Source organism: Tubulanus polymorphus, chromosome 3 (assembly GCF_964204645.1).
Source record: "Tubulanus polymorphus chromosome 3, tnTubPoly1.2, whole genome shotgun sequence".
In the NCBI taxonomy this organism is placed as follows: Eukaryota; Metazoa; Nemertea; class Palaeonemertea; order Tubulaniformes; family Tubulanidae; genus Tubulanus; species Tubulanus polymorphus.
In genome coordinates this window covers 14,875,659-14,896,869 of record NC_134027.1, presented here as the reverse complement: position 1 = coordinate 14,896,869, position 21,211 = coordinate 14,875,659, and the positions used below count along the sequence as shown (strand labels likewise).

At 37.5% G+C, this 21,211-nt stretch overlaps 1 protein-coding gene across 8 annotated transcripts in view; it reads left to right on the top strand.

The window, feature by feature from the left end:
* The window catches only part of LOC141902857 (engulfment and cell motility protein 1-like), a 194,846-nt gene that overhangs the window by 166,143 nt on the left and 7,492 nt on the right, over window positions 1-21,211 (top strand). For all 8 annotated transcript variants that reach the window (XM_074790778.1, XM_074790780.1, XM_074790777.1 and 5 more), the window contains 2 exons: window positions 5,996-6,103; window positions 6,198-6,259. In XM_074790778.1, the coding sequence (XP_074646879.1) occupies window positions 5,996-6,103; window positions 6,198-6,259 (170 nt within the window). The remainder of the gene's footprint in view (window positions 1-5,995; window positions 6,104-6,197; window positions 6,260-21,211) is intronic.

Sequence of the window (21,211 nt, the reverse complement as noted above, 5' to 3'; positions counted from 1 at the left end):
AATCATCTAAAGCTTCATCAAACTGTTTACATTTAACAATTCCTAGATGGCTCTTGTGTATGATATTTAACATCGATTTTCTCATTGATACTGGAATTATAATACGATTCCCCCTAAATACAAGCCCATCTAAGTATGCTATTTCTTTTCTAAACTCCCAGTACGGAACTAACTCCGGTTTGATACACGAATTATTGTCTGGCCAGCCAGTGGCTATATTATCTATTAACAATTGCAGAGTATGACCTTTCTTAGTTTCAGAAACTAAACTTTCTCAGAACTAAGTTCAGAAACTAAACTTAGTCAACTTTCAGTTGACTAAATCTATCTTTACTAAAGAAGTACATTACCTTTAACCCTTTCAGTGCTGGCTAATTAATACCCTATAGTGCTGAAGATAATTTGAAAATTCTGAAAAATTCCTAGTGTGTTGAATAACGGGAATAGCACTATAGTGCTTATACACCGCGGCAAGGTGTATCGTTAGTTACTAATATTTCACTATGTTTGACAGGTGCTGCCATCTTTCAAGAGAGATAATTAGTAATTACTAATTAATCAATACACCGCAGAGCGGTGTACTATCAAAATCCATCACTGATTCGTACACCGCACTGCGGTGTAGACGCACTGAAAGGGTTAACTCTGTACTACTGACCGAGAAAATGCTATCATGTTTGGTATCCATTAAGTTTGCACATGTATCCGAGAGAAATGACCTACTCAAACAATCAGCTACCAGTATATCTTTACCTGGTAATGCTCTTATCTGAAATTGGTAGTGTTGCAATCGCATCCTCATTTTTTGTAACCTCAATGGGATTATACTTAATGGTTTCTCAAATATTCTAACTAACAGTGCATGGTCCGTTTCAACAGTAACTATATTATGACCATATAGGTCAGTATGAAATTTACGGAACCCAAATACTATCGCCAAACAATCCTTTTCTATCTGAGTGTATGATTATTTCGTCTACTGTATTTATAGGGTAATATTCTCTAAGAAGAGCCTTGTTAATATCGCGGGGATCAATAGTCACTCTCACGTCAACATTAACATCTTGACCCTTCTTAGGTACTATTAGTAGAGAGCTACACCATGGTGTTGGTACACCTACGGGAATTTTCTCTAGGATATCATCCTCAACAAGCTTGTCTAGTTTCCTTTTAACAGGTTCGAATAGGGGCCCTGGTATGGGTCTACAAGGGTGCGCTACAGGTGGCACATCTGGGTCATACTTTAAGGAAACTTTACCTGGCATTTTGCCAATACCACTGAATACCTCTTTAAACTCATATAATAACTTTCTAACTTCAGGATGTGGACATTTTTCTATTACACTTGCGAATTCCACATCAGTTACATCATGTATACTGGTTTTACATTCTTTAACACTACTCTGTTTACTACCTGTATCTACATGTTGTATATTATTATTAACGATTGGTTCAGCCTTTGATACATTATCTACTCTTCTGATCAAATTTAGTCTTATCGAGTCTTTCAGACTTAGTATATTGGGAACATTTCCCTGTACTATCTCACAAGTAATCGACGTCGAGTTTCACCACGAGGTCCATGGATGGTGGTTAATCTCACCGGAATCGAGTTAGACTTAGGCTACTAACGATTAAGCAGTACAGAATTCCATCATTTTGCCACCTGTATCATTCTGGGGGTTAGTGTAACCGGCTGGTTGTTGTATCGGCAGGCTGGCTGGGGAACTAGCATTTACACCAGCGGTACAGGATTCCATCCATCAGGAACAACAAGGCAGTTAAACCTTATATGTACAATCTTTATTGCATCCCGGAATGAGAATGATTATCATAGCTTTACATAGTCTTTATATACAGAATCATGAGTATAATGTGAGAACTAGGTGTCAGACAAGTTGTAGACATCAGGACTCATAAACAAACACCTAGTGACATGTTTGAGAGACATTAATTAATTATCGATGAGCACTGACTATAGCTAAGTATCGTGAAAACATGTTGAGTAATGTCACATGTTGATTACAACCTTAAAGCACATATTGACACTATAGTCATAAGTTATATTATATTATTATTATTATTATTATTATTATTAATATGTAGTAGAGCTATGAAATGTTATGAAAATGTTCGATATGACATTGTAGATCTATATGATTATGAAATATGCAAATTATATCAGGGTGACAGATGCCCCCTTGTCCAATTCAATTTGGTCCTCCAAATTTGCGGAAAACGCAGATACTATAAGTTCATCAAAACTCCTTCCATAGCGAAAACATGAAAGATTGACTTTCACCGCGCGAAAATGTGCAAACGCTGTACAGTAACGGCCGGATTCTCAGTCATTCACGAAAGAGTCACATGTTGTAGTTATTTACGGACGATGTGATAATACGTTAACTGTGATTTTGAATGATCTGCAGAGGATCCCCGAATTCTGGTTGGTTCTGCGACGAACAGAAGTAGCGACGTGTTGTGTAGTTATAGCGTCCCGAAGATCAGTTGGTGACGCAAGTTGCAAGTAGTACGCATTTCTCTGTTTTGAAGATCTTTCGATAATTAAAAATTATCATCCAAAATAAGTGGCCAGGTGTAACTGAGATTATATATTTGTCCACATAAAAATTCAACCAATTCATCTTCATGTTTTAGTTAGACTAACAAACAAAGAATATGAACCTATGAAAATGAAAATTGCCGATTAAACCTTTAGTATAGTCGAAATAGTTTGTTGCGAAAAAAGTATAGATACGCACTGTACTGTAAGTAGATGAATTTGACTAATTAACCTTAGACATATCCCCTGAGAAGTGTTCCGTATTCTAATACTTATAGTACGAAATGAAACTAAAATTGATTTATGCTGATTGGAACTAGATGCCTAGAAAAAAAGAATTGTGAATCATACTATTTAAACCGGCGATAACTTTTTTGATCGTACGGTGGTATCTTATATCCAAATTCCTATAATTTTCTATCATGTTCATCTGACCACTAATTCGAGACAAAGAAGCAACTGTATTGCCTTCGGCTGACAAAAAGTTACCGTAATGCATTGTACCCACTGAAACAGCAGCAACATTCACGATCAGTACGGCCATCTTGTCACAGGTGTAGTTGAATACGATCTTCTCGTGAGGTCAACGTTCCAGTCACAACCAATAATTTAACAGCTTCATCTGTACTTGTGTAAGTCACGAGGACTTAAATTTGGGTTCTACACCATCTGTAACCGTCGATCTGTGAAGGTAAATCCGGTTCTCCGCCATCTGTAACCGGCTGGTTGTTGTATCGGCAGGCTGGCTGGGGAACTAGCATTTACACCAGCGGTACAGGATTCCATCCACCAGGAACAACAAGGCAGTTAAACCTTATATGTACAATCTTTATTGCATCCCGGAATGAGAATGATTATCATAGCTTTACATAGTCTTTATATACAGAATCATGAGTATAATGTGAGAACTAGGTGTCAGACAAGTTGCACATATTGACACTATAGTCATAAGTTATATTATATTATTATTATTATTATTATTAATATGTAGTAGAGCAATGAAATGTTATGAACTGTTCGATATGACATTGTAGATTTATATGATTATGAAATATGCTAATTATATCAGGGTGACATTAGGCTGTTGTGGGAGTAACTATTTCTAAAATAACCCTCAACAACTATCTTGTAGCCTGCCGGAATGTATTGAGTTTTCCTCAGAAATACTCTGCATGCGCTCGCTTCCTTGACGTACCACATAAGGGTATCTCAGTCGACTGACAGAAAGACAAAGTTTCCTTACCACAGTCAATTTTCCCGCCAAATTTGGTTAAGAAGTTGTTCCCAAAACGCACTCTTGTTTCAAGTCATCGGTAATTACCATTGACGTGGTAAATTGGAGGTGACAACTGTTGTCCATTTGCTGTAGTAAGCGCCCCATGGACAGGTTTCAACTCAGCTCGTTGTCCTCTTGACAACTTGGATCCCATACTGCGCAGAGCAAAGTACAAGCAGCGCCTGTGTCCAGGAGGACTGATGTTTCCGTTTTGTTGTTTATAATAGCACGACAATAGAGCCCCGTGTCATGAAGCTCCACATGTCCAATATTTACCATAGGTGGCCTCACCATATCCAGGGACTGAACGCAAACCTCAGCGTTTTTACCCGCCGTAGTAGGCAACGGAGAAAATGGTGGAGCGTCAGGTCTTAATCTAGGTGTCACTTAATTCCTGTCAGCGTGGCTAGGATGACGCACTACACAAGTTTGAACCATTTTGAGGTGACTTTGATATAGTGGTGAAAACATTAGGCCATCCCAAAATAATGATCCATTTGCCGTAATCCGACAGACCGACTTCAAAGGTACCAAGTGAAAACTTTTTTCGGGGATTCATTGAATTAAATTTTGTTTTTGATAAAAATGGCCGATCGACTGACCCACTACCGATGTATGAGCTGCGCATGTTTGAAGTCAAGTGTGCATTGTGAGAAAACATGCCTCAAGTGTGTCCTAGTTAAGGTCTTCCAGGAAACTGGCAGTGTTCCAATAAGCTGCCATTCATTGTTAGTGACTATATTAAAGCTGGTAATGTTATAGCAGTCATATGTTCAATGATGTGTTTCATTTTGGACACAGAGATGACGCTCCAGACAAAGTAAGAATTTTAAAATTATTATTGAAATCTAGGCGCTGTAGACAAATTTCCCGTGTACAACGCAGATTTTTGATATTGTTTCCATATAAAAAAGGTGATAAATTTGATTTTTTTTGCCCTAAAATTTTGCAAAACAATATTTCCACCTACCTACCTACTTATCCTGAAAACTTGAGTCGGTGTTTCGGCATGGACAATTTTTTTGGGATGGCCTTACTAGCCTCGTCGTCTGGTCTCTGGCACCAATCACCATCCGTATCCGGTGACAGTCTTTTCGCCGGAGAAATATACTTCGCTACCCCAGCTAGGCCTACCATTTGCGCAGTGGCTATCCCCCAGCCCTCGGGAATCCCATTGGTCCGTTTCCCTGCTGATCTTGGGGCAATTCTTTGCATAGTGGCCTACATCATCACACCTGGGGCACTTTGATAGTTTCTTCCGGTCTCCACAGTTACACTATATTTTGGTATTTAAAGGGCACATGCCCAATAAATTGTACTTTTCGTGATTAGTAAACCAAATGCTACTTTTGTATACAAATAACAACCTGAGATGTGACTGATCAAACAAAGATGACAGATTAGCTCTAAATTAGACATTTAATTATTCTTGACTTAGTTTACGTAGTTCACCTACATCCCGCAGTCGGCGCTATTTTTTACGATATCATTGTTATAAACACAAGCACGTGTGTGCTCACAGTGCGCAGTAGCCTATATAAAATCTATAAAATGAACATCATTTGTTTGCTTTAATCACAGCTATATAGTACACCCACTTATATATGTTTATCATGTCATATATGACGGCACCAATATATACAATAGTATAGAATTCATTAATTCTAGAAATCTTCCGAGAGGATAAAATGACCTTTGCAATGTCTAGTGAAATGACTGGAAACAGTTAGCGTTCATCAAAGATGACGTCAGAAACAAGCACCTGCACACATAAACAATAACAGTGAGCATGTGCTGAAATTGCTGATTTAAAAGTCTTATTTCTCAGGGAAGGCTAAACTAAAATTGAAATCAGTAGCATATTTATAATTTGTGAACATATTACTTTAAAGAATAACTTTTATATGATATTCTATTTTGTGGGCATGTACCCTTTAAACTCGATAACATAAAAATACGGATTCTAATTACCTTATACCTTTATAACGTGCATTTTCTTAACGTGCATGTCAAGTATGAGCTTATAGAGCACCTTACTAAACCAATGTATGGTCTAGTATGGTGGATATGAATAACTCGTTCAATTCACTAACTTCTGCGTTGAATCTAACAGTGCCCATGGGCACCTTGTTTATGTTAAAATTTTCTTATTTCAGACAAGTATTGGTATTGTTGCTTGTCACCAAACCACAAAGCATTCCATTATGGTGATTGTGATGAAAATTCACGTCCAACTTTGGAACAGTTGCAAACGAAGTCTACTTGTAAGTCCCAGCGTCCTGCAGTGCCGTTTTCAATGTTTCATCAAATTTATGAAATTGGGCATACGTTACAATTTGTGTTATTGTTTTATTGCAGTGGCTGTTGTTGACATTCGGGAGATGACTATTGGCGCTGGAACGCTTAAATCTGCTAAACGGGTAAATCTATAACTGTCTTGTTAACCCAGTAGGCAGGTATAAAACATGCCCATTTTCAAAAGATTACTCGGAACTTACGCGGCCGAGCAACTGCGCTGCTCGGTTTACTGCTCGGACATTCTGCTCGGTTTTGATAAATTAGCCCAGCGCAATATGAGCTGCTCGATAATCTCTGCTCGGAACTCTGCTCGGTTTCAATCGTTTGTAGATCCGCGCAAATACGAGCTGCTCGGCATGCTGCTCGGAATTATGCTCGACTAGGTGTTATGTAAAATATTGCGGAGAACCGGGATTTCCCCAGATACTCAGTAGGCCTACTCCACCGCTATAGCCACATATATACTGCATGGGCAGAAAAACTTGTATACAGGCCGGGGATTTTTGCCTGAAATATCATATCGCGACCGAGTGACTTATCGTGAAATTTCATGTCTCTCTACTAATGATATAGCGAATAGCACTCTTAGGCGAGAACGACGAAGTCCGAAAAGTTTATCTAAGCTATTGATGTCTCCGTTAAACCATTGGCCCCTACATTTAAATTATTCACTTATACAAGAAATTGCTCAGCTCGAATATTCGTTCAACTTGAACTATTTTCAAATTCCTTTCAACTCGCATATCTGAACGACCTCCCGGCAGCAAACACAAGTATCGATTAAAGACATGCACGTGTTTACTGCTATATTAGTAGGTTACCGATAGTAACAGTAGAACGATACACACTACACAAAATCGCCCACAGAGACATTCAGTTCATTAAATCATGTTTTTGGAAGGTAGCTAAAAATCCCCTTTAGGCCATTCGAAATTGATACTGTGTTTCTCATTTTTTTAACATTCAATATTTATTTCATGAAGAAAACGATGTTTACAAAAATTTCATGCGTCTTACAATCACCGTGCAGGCATTATTGCATAAAAATACATTTATATATATAAATAGATAGCGGTCATTGAACACGCCAGGCTCAACACGCGGGAGAAATGTTATATATATAATGAAAAAAATACATTGTTTCATCAACACGCGCGTCGGAAAAATCATTGACGAAACTCTAGTAGAAATAAAACGAGCGCTCCCGCGTCTAGTGTAATAATTTATGTTGGTTATTTTATAAAAGACAAAATACTCCCGCCCACATCAATAAATGATTGTTCATATGATCTTATTTCTTGTCGTGCTTGGAGATGGAAGAAAATGTCTTGAAATGCGCTTTGTCGGCAATGAATCAGGTGATTTTGTGTAGATCGGGGTTCTAAGTCCATTGCTCTGGCATGCGGTGATTTCGATCCTTCGAAATGCCATATTTACTGCATTTTCTACCGAAATAAAAATAAAAAGTTGACTCCATCATGCTCTTTTTCAATACTCCTCCAAATATTTTATTTCAAAGTTTTTTTTAAAAAACAGGTTAAGTCAAATAAACACCTGTCTGCCTCCGTCACTTTTCATTACAATAAAACTTTTGTCATAAAGACTGCGAACTTCTTGGTTGTCAGTTTAACCATTGAATCTAAAACGAACTAAAGCAGTTAAGAATTAAGCCGAAATGGATGTTATCTTAGAATTGGAACAAAACATGTCAGATTCAAGGGTCTCATTGACAATTTAGAAAGTGAGACACTATTTAAACAAAATAAGATTTGACGACAGACGGAATAACATCGATCGATTGTTGAGTAACAACAGTATAAGCAAATACGCGCCTAGAAATGAACAAGTAATTTAAACTGTTAATTAATCAATTAGTGCAGGCCTGTGGGAAAAAATTGGTGCGGGACCACCCTATAAAGCCCAGTCCTCTGGTCATAAATTCATTTGCGTTCATCAAGTCAACTACACTTTCATTCACCTGCGTACACTTGCGGATAAATAATAACTTAATTAGACCAGCTACAATAAATCACAACATGTATGCGTCGTCATAAAAATGTTGGGCAGCTATTGAAAAAGCAGTGGAGAGATATAATAAGATATCCGGTGACAATGTCGTGGCTGTAACAATCTATCGTAACAGAATTACGAACGTACATGAAATGGCAACGACAGGTACCGATTCATTTCTGAAAGTCGTGGCGGATCAAAAACTTAACTTTGAGGCGGCCATGTCTCCTCAGCTTCCGAATGAAGAACCGAGAGCCTCAGTTTGCGATAAATCGTTGCCAGATGTGTGCGAAGTGTACGGGAAAAAATTATCTGCACTGGCCACCGACAGCGCAAGAGGACTGCTCAGTAATTTAGTTTATGCGAGCAAAAACATATTAGGACACGGAAAAGATGTTAATCCTCATTGGGGAAAAGATGATTTCAGAGCTCCGTGGTGGCCAGCTAATTGGCCTTGGAAAAACACACGCTGCGATATTCGGCCAGAAAACGACCGAACCAACAAATGGGCCGAAGCAGTACGGGCTGCGTGCGCAGATGCATATCGTTTTCATGATATGGAACATTTGACTGGTGAGTAGCAATTCTTGAAGTTTTATTATATATGATAAATATTTTAACTGCTAAATCATATTGAGAATCATTTCTGTTTAATTGGCTTTAAAGTCTTTATCAATCGAGAGAATTATTTATTTTAAAGCATAAGCGTTGATGGAATTGACGATTGAAACAATTCGCCCGCCACGGTAAAATACATGTAGCTAATTCGACCGTCTAAAGCGAGAAAAACGTGAACTAAGAGGGTGGTACAAAACTTTAAAAACCGTCTAACTAAAAGCCGTCCAATCATTATGGAGGTGGTAATTAATAATTATATTAATGGAACTGTGGTTGGGTCCTTAAATACCCTAAAATTCTGAGCTTCCCCTCAACTTCTGAAAATTTCCTGTAAATTTTTTTTCAACTCAATTTGTGAATTTAACCCGTGCTTATGCATAGGCCTATAGCCCATTGACCGGACACCTCCCTACAATTTGCAATTAACTCAACACAATAGTCACATTGGTACCACTTGCCACATCTAATATAAAGGCCGTTTCTCTATCATTCATTGTTTTGTGTAAGCAGTGAAAAGGTCAAAAGAAATGGGAACTAATTTATATACAAATTTTATAGTTTTCAAAATTTTTTTCAAGATTTTTACTGGGGGGATGGGTATATTTACCGAGGGGGGATTATTAACTACATTCGTGTAAACAAGTTATCTCAAGAAAATTACACGAAACTGGACCCTTCAAATTCTGATTTGACATATGTAGGAACCATATATATATATATATATATATATATATATATATATATATATATATATATATATGTATGTATGTATGTATGTATGTATGTATGTATGTACGTACGTACGTACGTACGCATGCATTGTATGTATGTATGTATGTATATATATATATATATATCTATCAGCTAGTTTTAAGAAATGTTTCTTATTATTTAGGTGACAACTCAGTCCCAGTTGCAGCACCCAGGATTCGACCGGTTCCTGCACCACGAGCACCTGCCCGAGCACCAATTGAAGAAACCGTGATAGAAGATGCAATCATGAACTGCGTTGAAAACGGTTCTCTCTCCGAAGTGTGCAGTTTTGAAATGACCCTGTTACACGACCAAAGAGGTACAATTCCCTGATTTGATTAATATACATATATATATATATATTTATGGTATTAGCAATATTCAACTCTTATGAGTATTCAAAACAGGTGTAAACATTTATTCTTTTTTCCAGCTAATTTGCAGTCAACTGTAATTGAGAAAGGTGTCCCACAAATTGGTATACAGTACTCGGAACCAGCAGAATACAGTAAGTTAAAATCGCAAATTTCACTATCGAATTAAATATATACACAAATAGATACACTGATATTAAATGATCAAATTAATTCATTATTCTCATAAACTATCTCTGAATTATTTTTAAAAATTTTTCAGGCAATACACAATCGACAATTAACAAGGAGAGTGTACTGCAAACAGTCGAAGAACCAGCATGCAGTAAGTTCATTAGCTGCTTTCCGATTAATCAACTTAAAGGACTCAACAAAATATTTTTATAAAATTACAATTACTTTTTTCAGAATTTGACGAAACATATACATTTACAACATCAAGATCAAGCAGTTGACAGAAACGCCAGACCGAACGGATGAAAACCTATCAACAAACCAAAAAATTGAAAATATAATACAATAAATTTAACAATTTTACAAATAAAAATTAGCTGTCCAATGTTTCGATATCTTTTTCTCAATCTATGCAACATCTCAAATTATTGCATTTTTTCCTTTTTATCTCGGTTTTTTATACATAAAAATAATGAAATGTTTCTCATGAAGTTTTCAATATTCCTGTATGCCAACTGGGCCTTTAATCTGATGAGACCAGCATTTGCCTGTTCATTAATCTGACTGTTGATCTTCTGAATATCTAGATTGACTCCATATGTGTCTAATTTGTACCCAATACAGCATCTGAAATTAGAATGGAATTGTAGGCTATCAAAAAATATTGAAATTTACGTCATCAAAGCGCTTTGTAAACTCTAACACAGACGGAAAAGTGAAAACATTAGCCCCCTGGACTTCATTGCAAGTTAGCTAAAAAAAAACTTACCCAGTGTGATTTTTCCAATGCATCCTGTCTACACAGAATACAGTTTCCTTGAAAAACTCCGGCTCTCTGAAAATAAATCAAAAGGAAACCTGTACTTTTGTCTCAAACCTAATTCAGTCCATTAGAATTGAAACTAATTTCAAATAATATCTTCTATCTTAGTACTGGTACTAAGAATAGTGACTATAATCAACTTACCTATTCAAACAATACGAGTGAAGCTTGCAAGCATTGTCATAAACAATAAGTTTTGGCGCTTTCGCAAATCTCGTTTTGAATATACTAAAAGGGTGCCTTGGTGACTCGTGACTTGACATGACCTAGTAAAAAATAATATTCAGTATTGTTACAGGTACTAGATTGCCATTGACAATTGGGAATACTTATAATTCTAAGAATTTCACATCTACTCATAAGGAAAAATTTTAGTCGTTCGTATGTAACTAACCTGTGTTGTTTTGGAAGACTTGGGAAGAACTCCAACAATTTAAATAATTCTGCGGATTGTGCCGGTCTGTAATTGTCCGTGTCATTTCGTGTAACCTAAAAATTCATTGTTTTGTAATAACAGATCAATAATAAGGTTTTTTTGAAGTTGTTTAATCCAAGAAAGTTTGGCGAAGAACTAAAATGATTTAAATTAGTAGCTTAATGTGGAAAATTTACCTGAAAGCAAAACTTGGATCTTTCTATAATATCAATTACTAATCCTAGTACATAGGCAGTCAACTCTGATTCATTATGACAATCCAGTATAAACTGAACAAGTATTGGTGCTCTCTTAAGCAGTTCACACACGTTCGCGTGATTGTCACTGTTGAAATATCTAACATCACTACCGAGAAGATCGTAGAGCAAGTCAACAGTCCCTTCATAATCATTGCACTGCATTACTGCACAGATGGGTCCATTGCAGGCCAAAGCTTTAAACAACACGCGTTCACAAGATCTCGCTTTTTTGATTCGACCAACAATTTGAGATTAGCCAGGTGACTGTGTTTAGCTAACATGCTCTCAAGCTGTTTTTTTTCAGTTTTACCAAGTGATTCAGACGCATATTTATGGAGTAATTTTTTACATTTTGAATCTTGTATGAAGACTCTATCCTTATGTTTTGTGCCTTCAACCTGAACATTCTCTACCCGGGGTGAGTCATCTTTCATGTTGCGCAGCAGATCTTTCCGAAATCCCAGATCTATACCATCACAAATTATTGTACGAGGTTGATCTTTACAAACTGGACATGAAAATTCATGAGACCAATCAAAGTCTAATAATCGCACAAACACATTCCACGCACGCTGTAAAGTGTGAAGTGGAATCGCCTGTTCATTCAATAATTTTGCAGCTGACCGTGACATAGCCCTTAAATGAAATAAAAATTATGTTTTAGCAATTTTAGAAGAAAAGTGTACACTTGTGATTGGAAAAAAGCAAAAAGTATAAATACCTCTGAAATGATGAGAGCGGGCTCCTTGCTTCTACCATTAAATGCATATACTTGAATAACAAACGATAATCCACTAGACTTGAATTATTCAAATTCACTAAAAGTTCTTGCTCGCCATCGAAAAATAAACGACAATCACAATCACCAGTGGCGGGGATGTAATACACTACAAAAAAAATACAAAAAAATACTGAATACTAAGAAGTCAAATAAGCATTTATTTTAGGGACAAATAATAATATAATGTTTAGACATTGTGATTAATATTATTAAATAATTGATTATTTTTACATTACCTTTAATAGGCCTGACAGCACCATCTCTTATAGTATAAGACTGTCCTCCGTTTTCCGTATATATTGTAGCATTCTGCGATTCCCATTCCATTAAAACAGGATCTCGCTTATCCCATGGGAAATTATGTTTGCAACTAGGAGTTACCAATGACGGAATAAGAGCTTCCGGATACCCTAAGCCCAGTTTTTGTGTCCTGAGAACTTCCCGCAGACTGCTTGGCAATGGATAGGGTATTTTCAGTGATGACACTGAACTGATCTCTCTCTGCGCAGTAGGTTCATCATCACTATTTGCTTTTGACGGTAAATCAAAATTATTTTCTTCGCACCAGTCTTTATACTGCCCAATATGAGGGCAATTGTTATTGAAACGACATGTTCGGCAAAGAAAATGTCCTAACCGACTGTTCCATTTGATAATATGTACACCAGAAACGGCAGCGACGAAGGGTTTGTTAAAAAGAATAGCTACTGAAAGGGTATCAGAAACTTCATTCTCTAAACGATTTTTATACATTTCTGCGACTGCAAAGGAATGTTTGCAGTATCTACTCGTATAACGCATTTTGAAAGTAGCAATGTCTTCAGTAACGATTTTACTGAGTGCATTCAATTCTGAATGAACATTCATTCCCTCTTTGCAGTCACATGTCAATAACAGACAAGTTTCCGCTCCACTATAAAATTTCTGTCCGTTTTTCACTATAAAATATTCTGCACCATCCGCAACAACGAAAACTCCACCAGTCACTTCCCAGTGCTGTTCATTCTTAAGTAAGTCCAAGAGGTAGCTTTGAGTGTCGGTCATATCACACGAAACCACAGCAGAGACAACCCTGGAATGAGAATAATAAGCATACATTACACAGTGACTATTAAACAGGGAATAGGAAAAGGAGCCGATGAACAGCAGAGCATTCCCCACCAATAGTTGAGTGATTTCAGCCCATTCCATTAGGCTATAGAAATTTAAGGTCAGGTCACGCAGGTTTGACGAATTTTAATATATTTATAGCCTAGATATAGAGTAGGCCTATAGACTCCCGTAACCGTAGATAGTTTTAAATATTTACACCTGATTTCGAATAAACCGATTGCCAAACATGTTTGATACAAATAACTAATAAAATTACCGTTGCCATGACAGGCACATGTTCAAATCTTTAGGCTAGAATAAGACAGATGCCAAATTTGTGTCATCGAACAAAAAAGAATGAAATATATTCGCTTCACGTCACTAACCAAAAACTATATTATATTAATAAATTAGGTTCTAGAGAGGCCAGAAGACGGGCTAGGTAGATTTTTTTAGTTCATAGCTTCTAAAAACAGTTTAGCTTACCCTACAACACTGGATTTTGGTTTTTCATGTGTTCTTTTTCGATTTCGAATGGTGCCGACGGCGGCGGCAACGACAACGTTGTTGTCGTTTTTATTGCAGTCGTATTACTTCCGGTAATTAGGTCTAACCGAAACCGGTCCTGCTAAGTACCAAAGCGCACCGTTTAAAATAACGGTTCTCGTACGCCGCGTGATGACTTTTCACACGGTCTAACTAAAAGGCCGGTCCTACGCATTTTTATCGTAATAAAAACAAGTATCCCTGTTATTTTCATCGGAGCTAGGCCTAAACTATAGTTTTCACAATTATAGTGATTTGCATATCCCCTATTAAATTAATGAATTTAATCGATAACAGAATGAATATCGGCCCGGGCGGACCCATGGATGCGGCTCTGCCAAAGCTTGAGACTCGTAGGCCTATTTTTGATAAATAAAGTAAAATAAAATGTAAAAATAAGTATAAACTTTTAATGATTTAATATTAAGACTTGGCGTATTGAATGACATGGTAAAGTATATACAAGTTAGAAAGGTTTAGCTTACCTCATCGAGGATAAAAGTTTTTTGGCAAGATATTTGTGAACTTATATCATTAACTAAAATCATCGTATATAACTTGTAACAATTAATTTTTCTATTTGAATGTCAAGACGCATATTTATTCAAATTCTGATGTACAAATTTTAGTCACTTCAAAAACAGCCCATCAGATTAGTTGACATATATAGGCCTATTTGTGAATGGATCCGAGGTGGATGTTCGGAGCAAATTTGTAATTCGATCGTATGACATCATCGTCATCGGCCTTTGGCACACGATTGTCGAGTATACAGATAATTCATGCTGCACGAAAAATACATACCAATAGGCCTACGAAATAATTCATAGATTTAGTTCAGTAAAAACATTAGCCAGAAAAATAAAATCGTAAACAATTAAAGACGCCTCTAAATCAAGGGCTGTTGTCACCTGTCTCTTCAAGGGTAAAATATGATCAATAGTTCATTCAAACATCCAAAAACCTAATGATACGTAGTTCTACAACTAATGAACAATATTTTTTTTCATGTATTTTTTTTCTCCATCAAAGGCGCGCTCAAAAATGTATCAACGTTTGCTCCAGTGGTACATCATCTCTACGCGAATAGCAACATCAGCGTTAATTATTTGCTACTATGACACTAATCCGAGCAAAGTTGCGTTACTGGAGCAGTTACTTGGCAAAAAAAATCCTGCTCGGCCGAGTAAGTCTTTCTGATCGGTGTAATTACTCGGCCAGATAATTATCTATTGCTCGGGTAGCATATAAAACCCAAAGACAGATATACGGCCAAATCATTCAGAGTTCAGAGGTTGGTGCGTTCACTACGTAGAGTTCAGCGATGACAGATGTTCCGAGCAACCCGTCGAGCAAGTCACCGAGTATCGTGCCTTTGCTCGGTATTTCATACGTTCAATTCCGAGCAGCATGCCGAGCAGCTCGTATTTGCGCGGATCTACAAACGATTGAAACCGAACAGAGTTCCGAGCAGAGATTATCGAGCAGCTCATATTGCGCGGGGCTAATTTATCAAAACCGAGCAGAATGTCCGAGCAGTAAACCGAGCAGCGCAGTTGCTCGGCCGCGTAAGTTCCGAGCAATCTTTTGAAAATGGGCATGTTTGATAGCTCCAGTAGGACGATTTTTAATTGGCCGAAACATGCCTTATGAAAAAAACCTGTGAGGGCATAGGTGTAGGGACACATTGTTATGTGATGAGATCAAAATTATTTTGTTTCCAAGTGGACAAATGGAGGTCATCGGCCATCAAATATGGCCACTATCTTGAAGTTCTTGTTAGGACAATCCAGCCCATAATTCTTAGTGGATACCTATGAAACTTGGTGTCAGCATTGGACCAGATGAGAGGTTACCCCTAATGAAAATGTAGGTCGCCGGCCATTTGATATGGCCATTAGGGCAGCCGTCTCTCGCTAGAATAATATTTTAGCAAGTTCCTTCTAAGATATCCGTCTGTCCCTGTCTGCGTAAGGACAAGGTTGGCAGCCCTGAATATAAAGGTCAAATGCCCTTGAGATAGAATGTTGTGTAAATAAATATTTTTTAAATGTGATTAGTGTATAAATGATAAATGTGTTACTAATTTTGATTTTAGTAAAGCCATTACTGAGAAATAGGACTAAAGTTGCCTATTTTCACCAGCTTACCATATACAGCAGGTGCGCGTTTGCTGTGAAAAACCCATGATCACTGACGTCATTGTAGTCAAACACATATCTCCATGCGCGTTGTACCGCTGAAGAATAACAAACTTTTGGTGTGCTTTATGAATAGCAAAGCTATGGCAAAAAAATACATTTGATTAAGAACAATGGACTTTGCTTTATTAGATTGATTTTAAAACAATCCTTGGTGAAACAAGCAGTGTACATCTGAAATAATCCAACAGTTTCCAGTCTCTAATCCTGCACCGCATAATCACCGTTTGTAGCGTATTTAATCCTTTAGAAATTGTTTGAGACATTGTTTAATTGAGAAATTTTTTAATTCTTTCTGATGTATAGCTTTGATGATGTTATACAAAAGCCTAACACAATAAACATACAATGGATAGCCAGCAGTAGAGCTGTGAATACAGTGAAGGAATGATGTTGTTTTATAGATTTTATATACAGGCTATGAGCACTAAGTTCACAAACTTGTATGTTTGTTTAGCAAAGATGTGGTGCTGACACGGGGCTGCAGCTGCCGCAGGGTTCGTAGCGGGCCATGAAATCCTAATAAAAGGATATTCAAAGCCTTGAAAAGCCTTGAATTCAGCACTTTGGTCTTGATTTTAGGGCCTTGAATTTCGAAAATGTTGCAAATCTGTAGATTTATGATTGTTTTTTGTAACGATGGAAATTTTGATAGCAGGGTGCCGATGTCTAATGCATGGTAGATAAATTGTATTAATTTCTTTTTATCTTGGATGTTGTAATGGGTCCAAAATTTGAATTTTTGCTAACAAATGAGGTTATAACTTCGACACGAAGTCATGCAATCTACTATGTTTATGTGCAAAATGTAGCTTCATCATGCGGCTAAAATCTGTTGGAAATGGAATTTTGAATATCGCGTTCATTTAAGAGAAATCGACGAATTTGTGGCGATTTTTAAAGAAATTTCAAGGAGCATTTTGTTTCATAAAACGGCTAGAAGGCCGATGTACAACGTTACATTGAACGAAAATAACTGTCAATCAATGTAAAAGGGCATATTCGATTGACGCAGACAAACCGGTCTTTTAATCTTCTCATCTATTAATCTGCTGTTCTAGTTTCTCATTTCCCAGTCATGGGAGAGTCTTATATGTTTATTTTTAATATGATAGCCGTAGTATCGATTCCGTCTCCCCATATCTATTTCATTATGCAAATAACCGAAGATTCAATCAATACGCTACTTCACGGAAGATTATGCGTGCACAATCGACTAGGCCCAAACCTCGTGTATACAGGATATCGACAAATTCAAGTTCTTGAATTACTCGTTTGATGGCGCTAGTCAGAACCGGGAATTGGAACCTAAATCCACCATGCTCTAGTTCATTTGCAATGAAAATCTCTCGCTTCAAGCGATATTTTACTTACTATGTATCGTCATGCATAATCCTTGAAATATGTTACCCTACTGCTACGTTGGATATGATAAAACCTCACTGCTAAGGCTAGAAATCACTATAAATGTCCTAAAATTATCAAAAAACATTTTGCAACGGCTGACGATGTAAAGACTGGTTGCCAGGTATCACATGGTTGCAGCACTTGACCGCCCAATTAAGATTGTTGGTTCGAGTCCTGGTACATTTCATATTTTTATTATAAATCTAGGAGTTTAGTTCTTCTAAAATCAATTTTATTTCATTATATTATTTCATATTTATCAGTGTTGCCTGCAATAAATTTACCTTAGAGTCTTGAACTCGACAACAAAGGGATGACACCCGGTACCAGTCTTAACTTCCGCTAGCTGCTTCGAGCGTCATCGCTAAATTTGTTATTTTTGGTAGTTTTTTGACATTTCTAGTGATCTTTAGGGTTCAAAGTGAGGTTTTATCGAATTCAACACATCAGGATATCATACTCAAAGGATTATGCGTGCCGTTGTATAGTAAGTAAAATGTCGCTAACTAAAAACTTGAAGCGAGAGATCTTTATTGCAAATGAACTTGAACATGGCGGATTAAGTTTCCAATTTCCGGTTCTGACTAGCGCCATCAAACGAGTTATTCAAGCACTTGAATATGTTGATATCCCGGTATTGCTGCGATGATTGCTGATTAGATTTCGATGATGTTGTTCACCGAAATCAGCATTTCACACATCCATGAAGTGTTCAAGGAAAACCTTAAAGATGCATCAATCAGATGGCGCCTATACATTACAAAGATAACATTCTGCGCCCGAGATATTGAGATCCGTGGATCTCTTGTTTATCCTTGGAGACCGATGTTGTACAGTAGGTGTCTATTTGAGTCATTGGGGAAACCCCATTTCAGGGGTTAGATTCTAAAAATTGTAGGTGCCCTACTAATTGAGCACCTAGATGTGGTTCGGTGCTCAACTGGAATTTTGTTAATGTGATAAAACGAGCGCCGTAGGTGCGAAGTCCTTCATGGGGGGTCTGCGGGCCCTCCCCCAGAAAAATTTTGAACTCTAGGGGCTTGGAAACGCTATTTCACAGACGCCCCAACTAAGGAAAGTGGCCAGTTGCACCGGTATTTTGAATTGGAGTAGTCAAATGATTACTCCAAGGATACTTTTACTTACTTTCTATTTTACAAGTTATTGGGAAATCAATAAACTTTCCACTTTGCACCAAGGTTGTGGGAAATCAATAAACTTTCTACAATTTTGCGCTCGCTATTGAATAAGACTAAGGTGCGCTGTGAGTAGCGCTTCTACGAGATATTTTACGTGCGCGTAGGCGCGCGAGCGCGATTGCTCGCCTCAAAATCTAACCCCTGCATTTCTATGCATATTCATGATGAATCATCATTCAGTTGTGTGTGATTACTGCATGTATAGCGCTTTTCACGGAGATGATGCAGGCCCGTAGGAAGCAATCTTTCATTAGGGAGGCCACCTCCCTAAAATCCCCAAAAATACCAGGGTGTGATAATTATATAGAGTAACAAAATCTGTAAATTCTCAGCATTTACGGCTTTATTTTATGAACTATTGTATAAACAAATATGACCTACGAACCCTATGGCGCGACTTTTCCAATACCTAAAAAAGTTATCAAAATGTCCAAGATGAAATTATAGTGTATAGCCTGGCTGGTATATTTCTCGGTATGTATATTTGGTAAAACATTTTGAGAGCGTTTAACATATCGTCTTCATACAGATGTAGAATGATAAGGTGCGTTCATTAAGGCGAGTCTTAATTTGGCCCAGTCCCACTTGGACCAGATCAAGCATTCACACGCGCAAAAAATCGGTTCTTTATTTTGGGAATTACAAAATCTGTGTGTGCGCGTGCGGGTGGGCGTGCGTGCGTGGATGCGTCACCAATTCGTCATCAAGCTGATAAATACAGTTTTTAGCCTACTTGGGACTTAGGTCCCAGCGGGCTATTGCGTTCACTTTTCGTCCGTCGTCCCTCATAGCGTCCGTCCGTCCGTCCGTAGACGGAATCCAGTTATTTTTGGAAGTTTGAAGACGCTTCAATGTAATGTCTTGATATTTCGGTTACACATGTATCTACCCTAGACAAATCTTCAGCCAAAAAACTGGCCCTGTCAGAATCAAGATGGCTAACTGGCAGCCATTGTTATTTGCCAAAATCAGCACTTTTTACACATTTTTGAACTTTTTGAGAGAAATTTTGAAGACGCTTTGATCTTTCATATATATCTGAATCCTCCCAGGGCCCATAACCGTGACAAAAATTGGGTTGATCGGACTCAAGATGGCATATAACCTTTTTAGTGCCCAAAAATGTCAATTTTGGCCCGAATTCTGAGTCCTGTAGGTTCCTACTGGTTTGCCATTTCTGATGGCAATTGCTGATGGGTATTCTTTGGAAAGGGATGTTTTATACCTGAGACAGGTATTTTTGATCAACCAATTATGAGCAATTGGCGGCCATCTTGGAGTTACCAGTACTCATTCGTAGGTGGGAAAAAGTTTTTAGAAAGTTGTAGCTTATAACGTGTTCTATGATTGTGGTGAGTTTCAAGGTCATTGGTTTCTGTATATGGCCACCAGGGGGCGTTGAATAATACAATATCTTAGTATTTCTATATCATATTTGTACCAATGCATATTTTGTTACCACAATCATTGCAAAGTTGTCGCTCATGACATCGTCTATGATTGTGGTGAGTTTTAAGGACATAAGTTATTCTATATGGTCACCAGGGGGCGTTGAATAGTAGAATTACTTAGTATTTCCTTTATTGGTACCTAGGCATCTTTTGTCACCATGATCCATTGCAAAGTTGTAGTTCATCATATGTTCTAAGATTGTGGTGAGTTTCATGGTCATTGGGTTTTGAATATGGTCACCAGGGGGCATTGAATAGTAGAATAACTTAGTATTTCTATATTAAATTGGTAACGAGGCATATTTTGTTATCACAATCAATTACAAAATTGTAGCTGCTGACAATATGTTCTATGATTGTGGTGAGTTTCAAGGTCATTGGTTTTTGTATATGGTCACCAGGGGGTGTTGAATATTGAAATTGTAAGATTGTTGAGCATTTGAAACCACTTCCCAAGTGGGCATGGTGTCCCTGGACCCCTAGTTTACATTTTATACTTCCCTTGAATTAATGTATATAGAAATGTTGGATTAATTATTTATCTGAGCGTGTGTTGCTCGCGTAGTATCTGTTTTAATTGTTCTGAAAATTACCTAGAATCTATCATAGACTGATGTGTGATAGATTCATGTGCGATATCATAGAATGACTGCAAATCATCAACATTTTCAAATAAATAACCGTCAGGGACTCATAAGTCTATCGTTTAGATATAAGTTTGGGGGAAAAATACTTATTATCTAATAATGGCCAGCGTGGCCACAATCGATCATTGAATGACAAAATTTATTTACTGATCATCGAATCGTTTTCTGTTAAATTGATCTCAATCAGCACCTATATAACTTTGCCAAGGCGGAAACCCCAAAAATGTTACATTAAAAAAATGTAACTAGTAAAATATTTGGGCGGCTCGAGCCGCTACGGCTCCTACGGCCCGGCCCTATGATGTCAATTGACTTGGAGCATG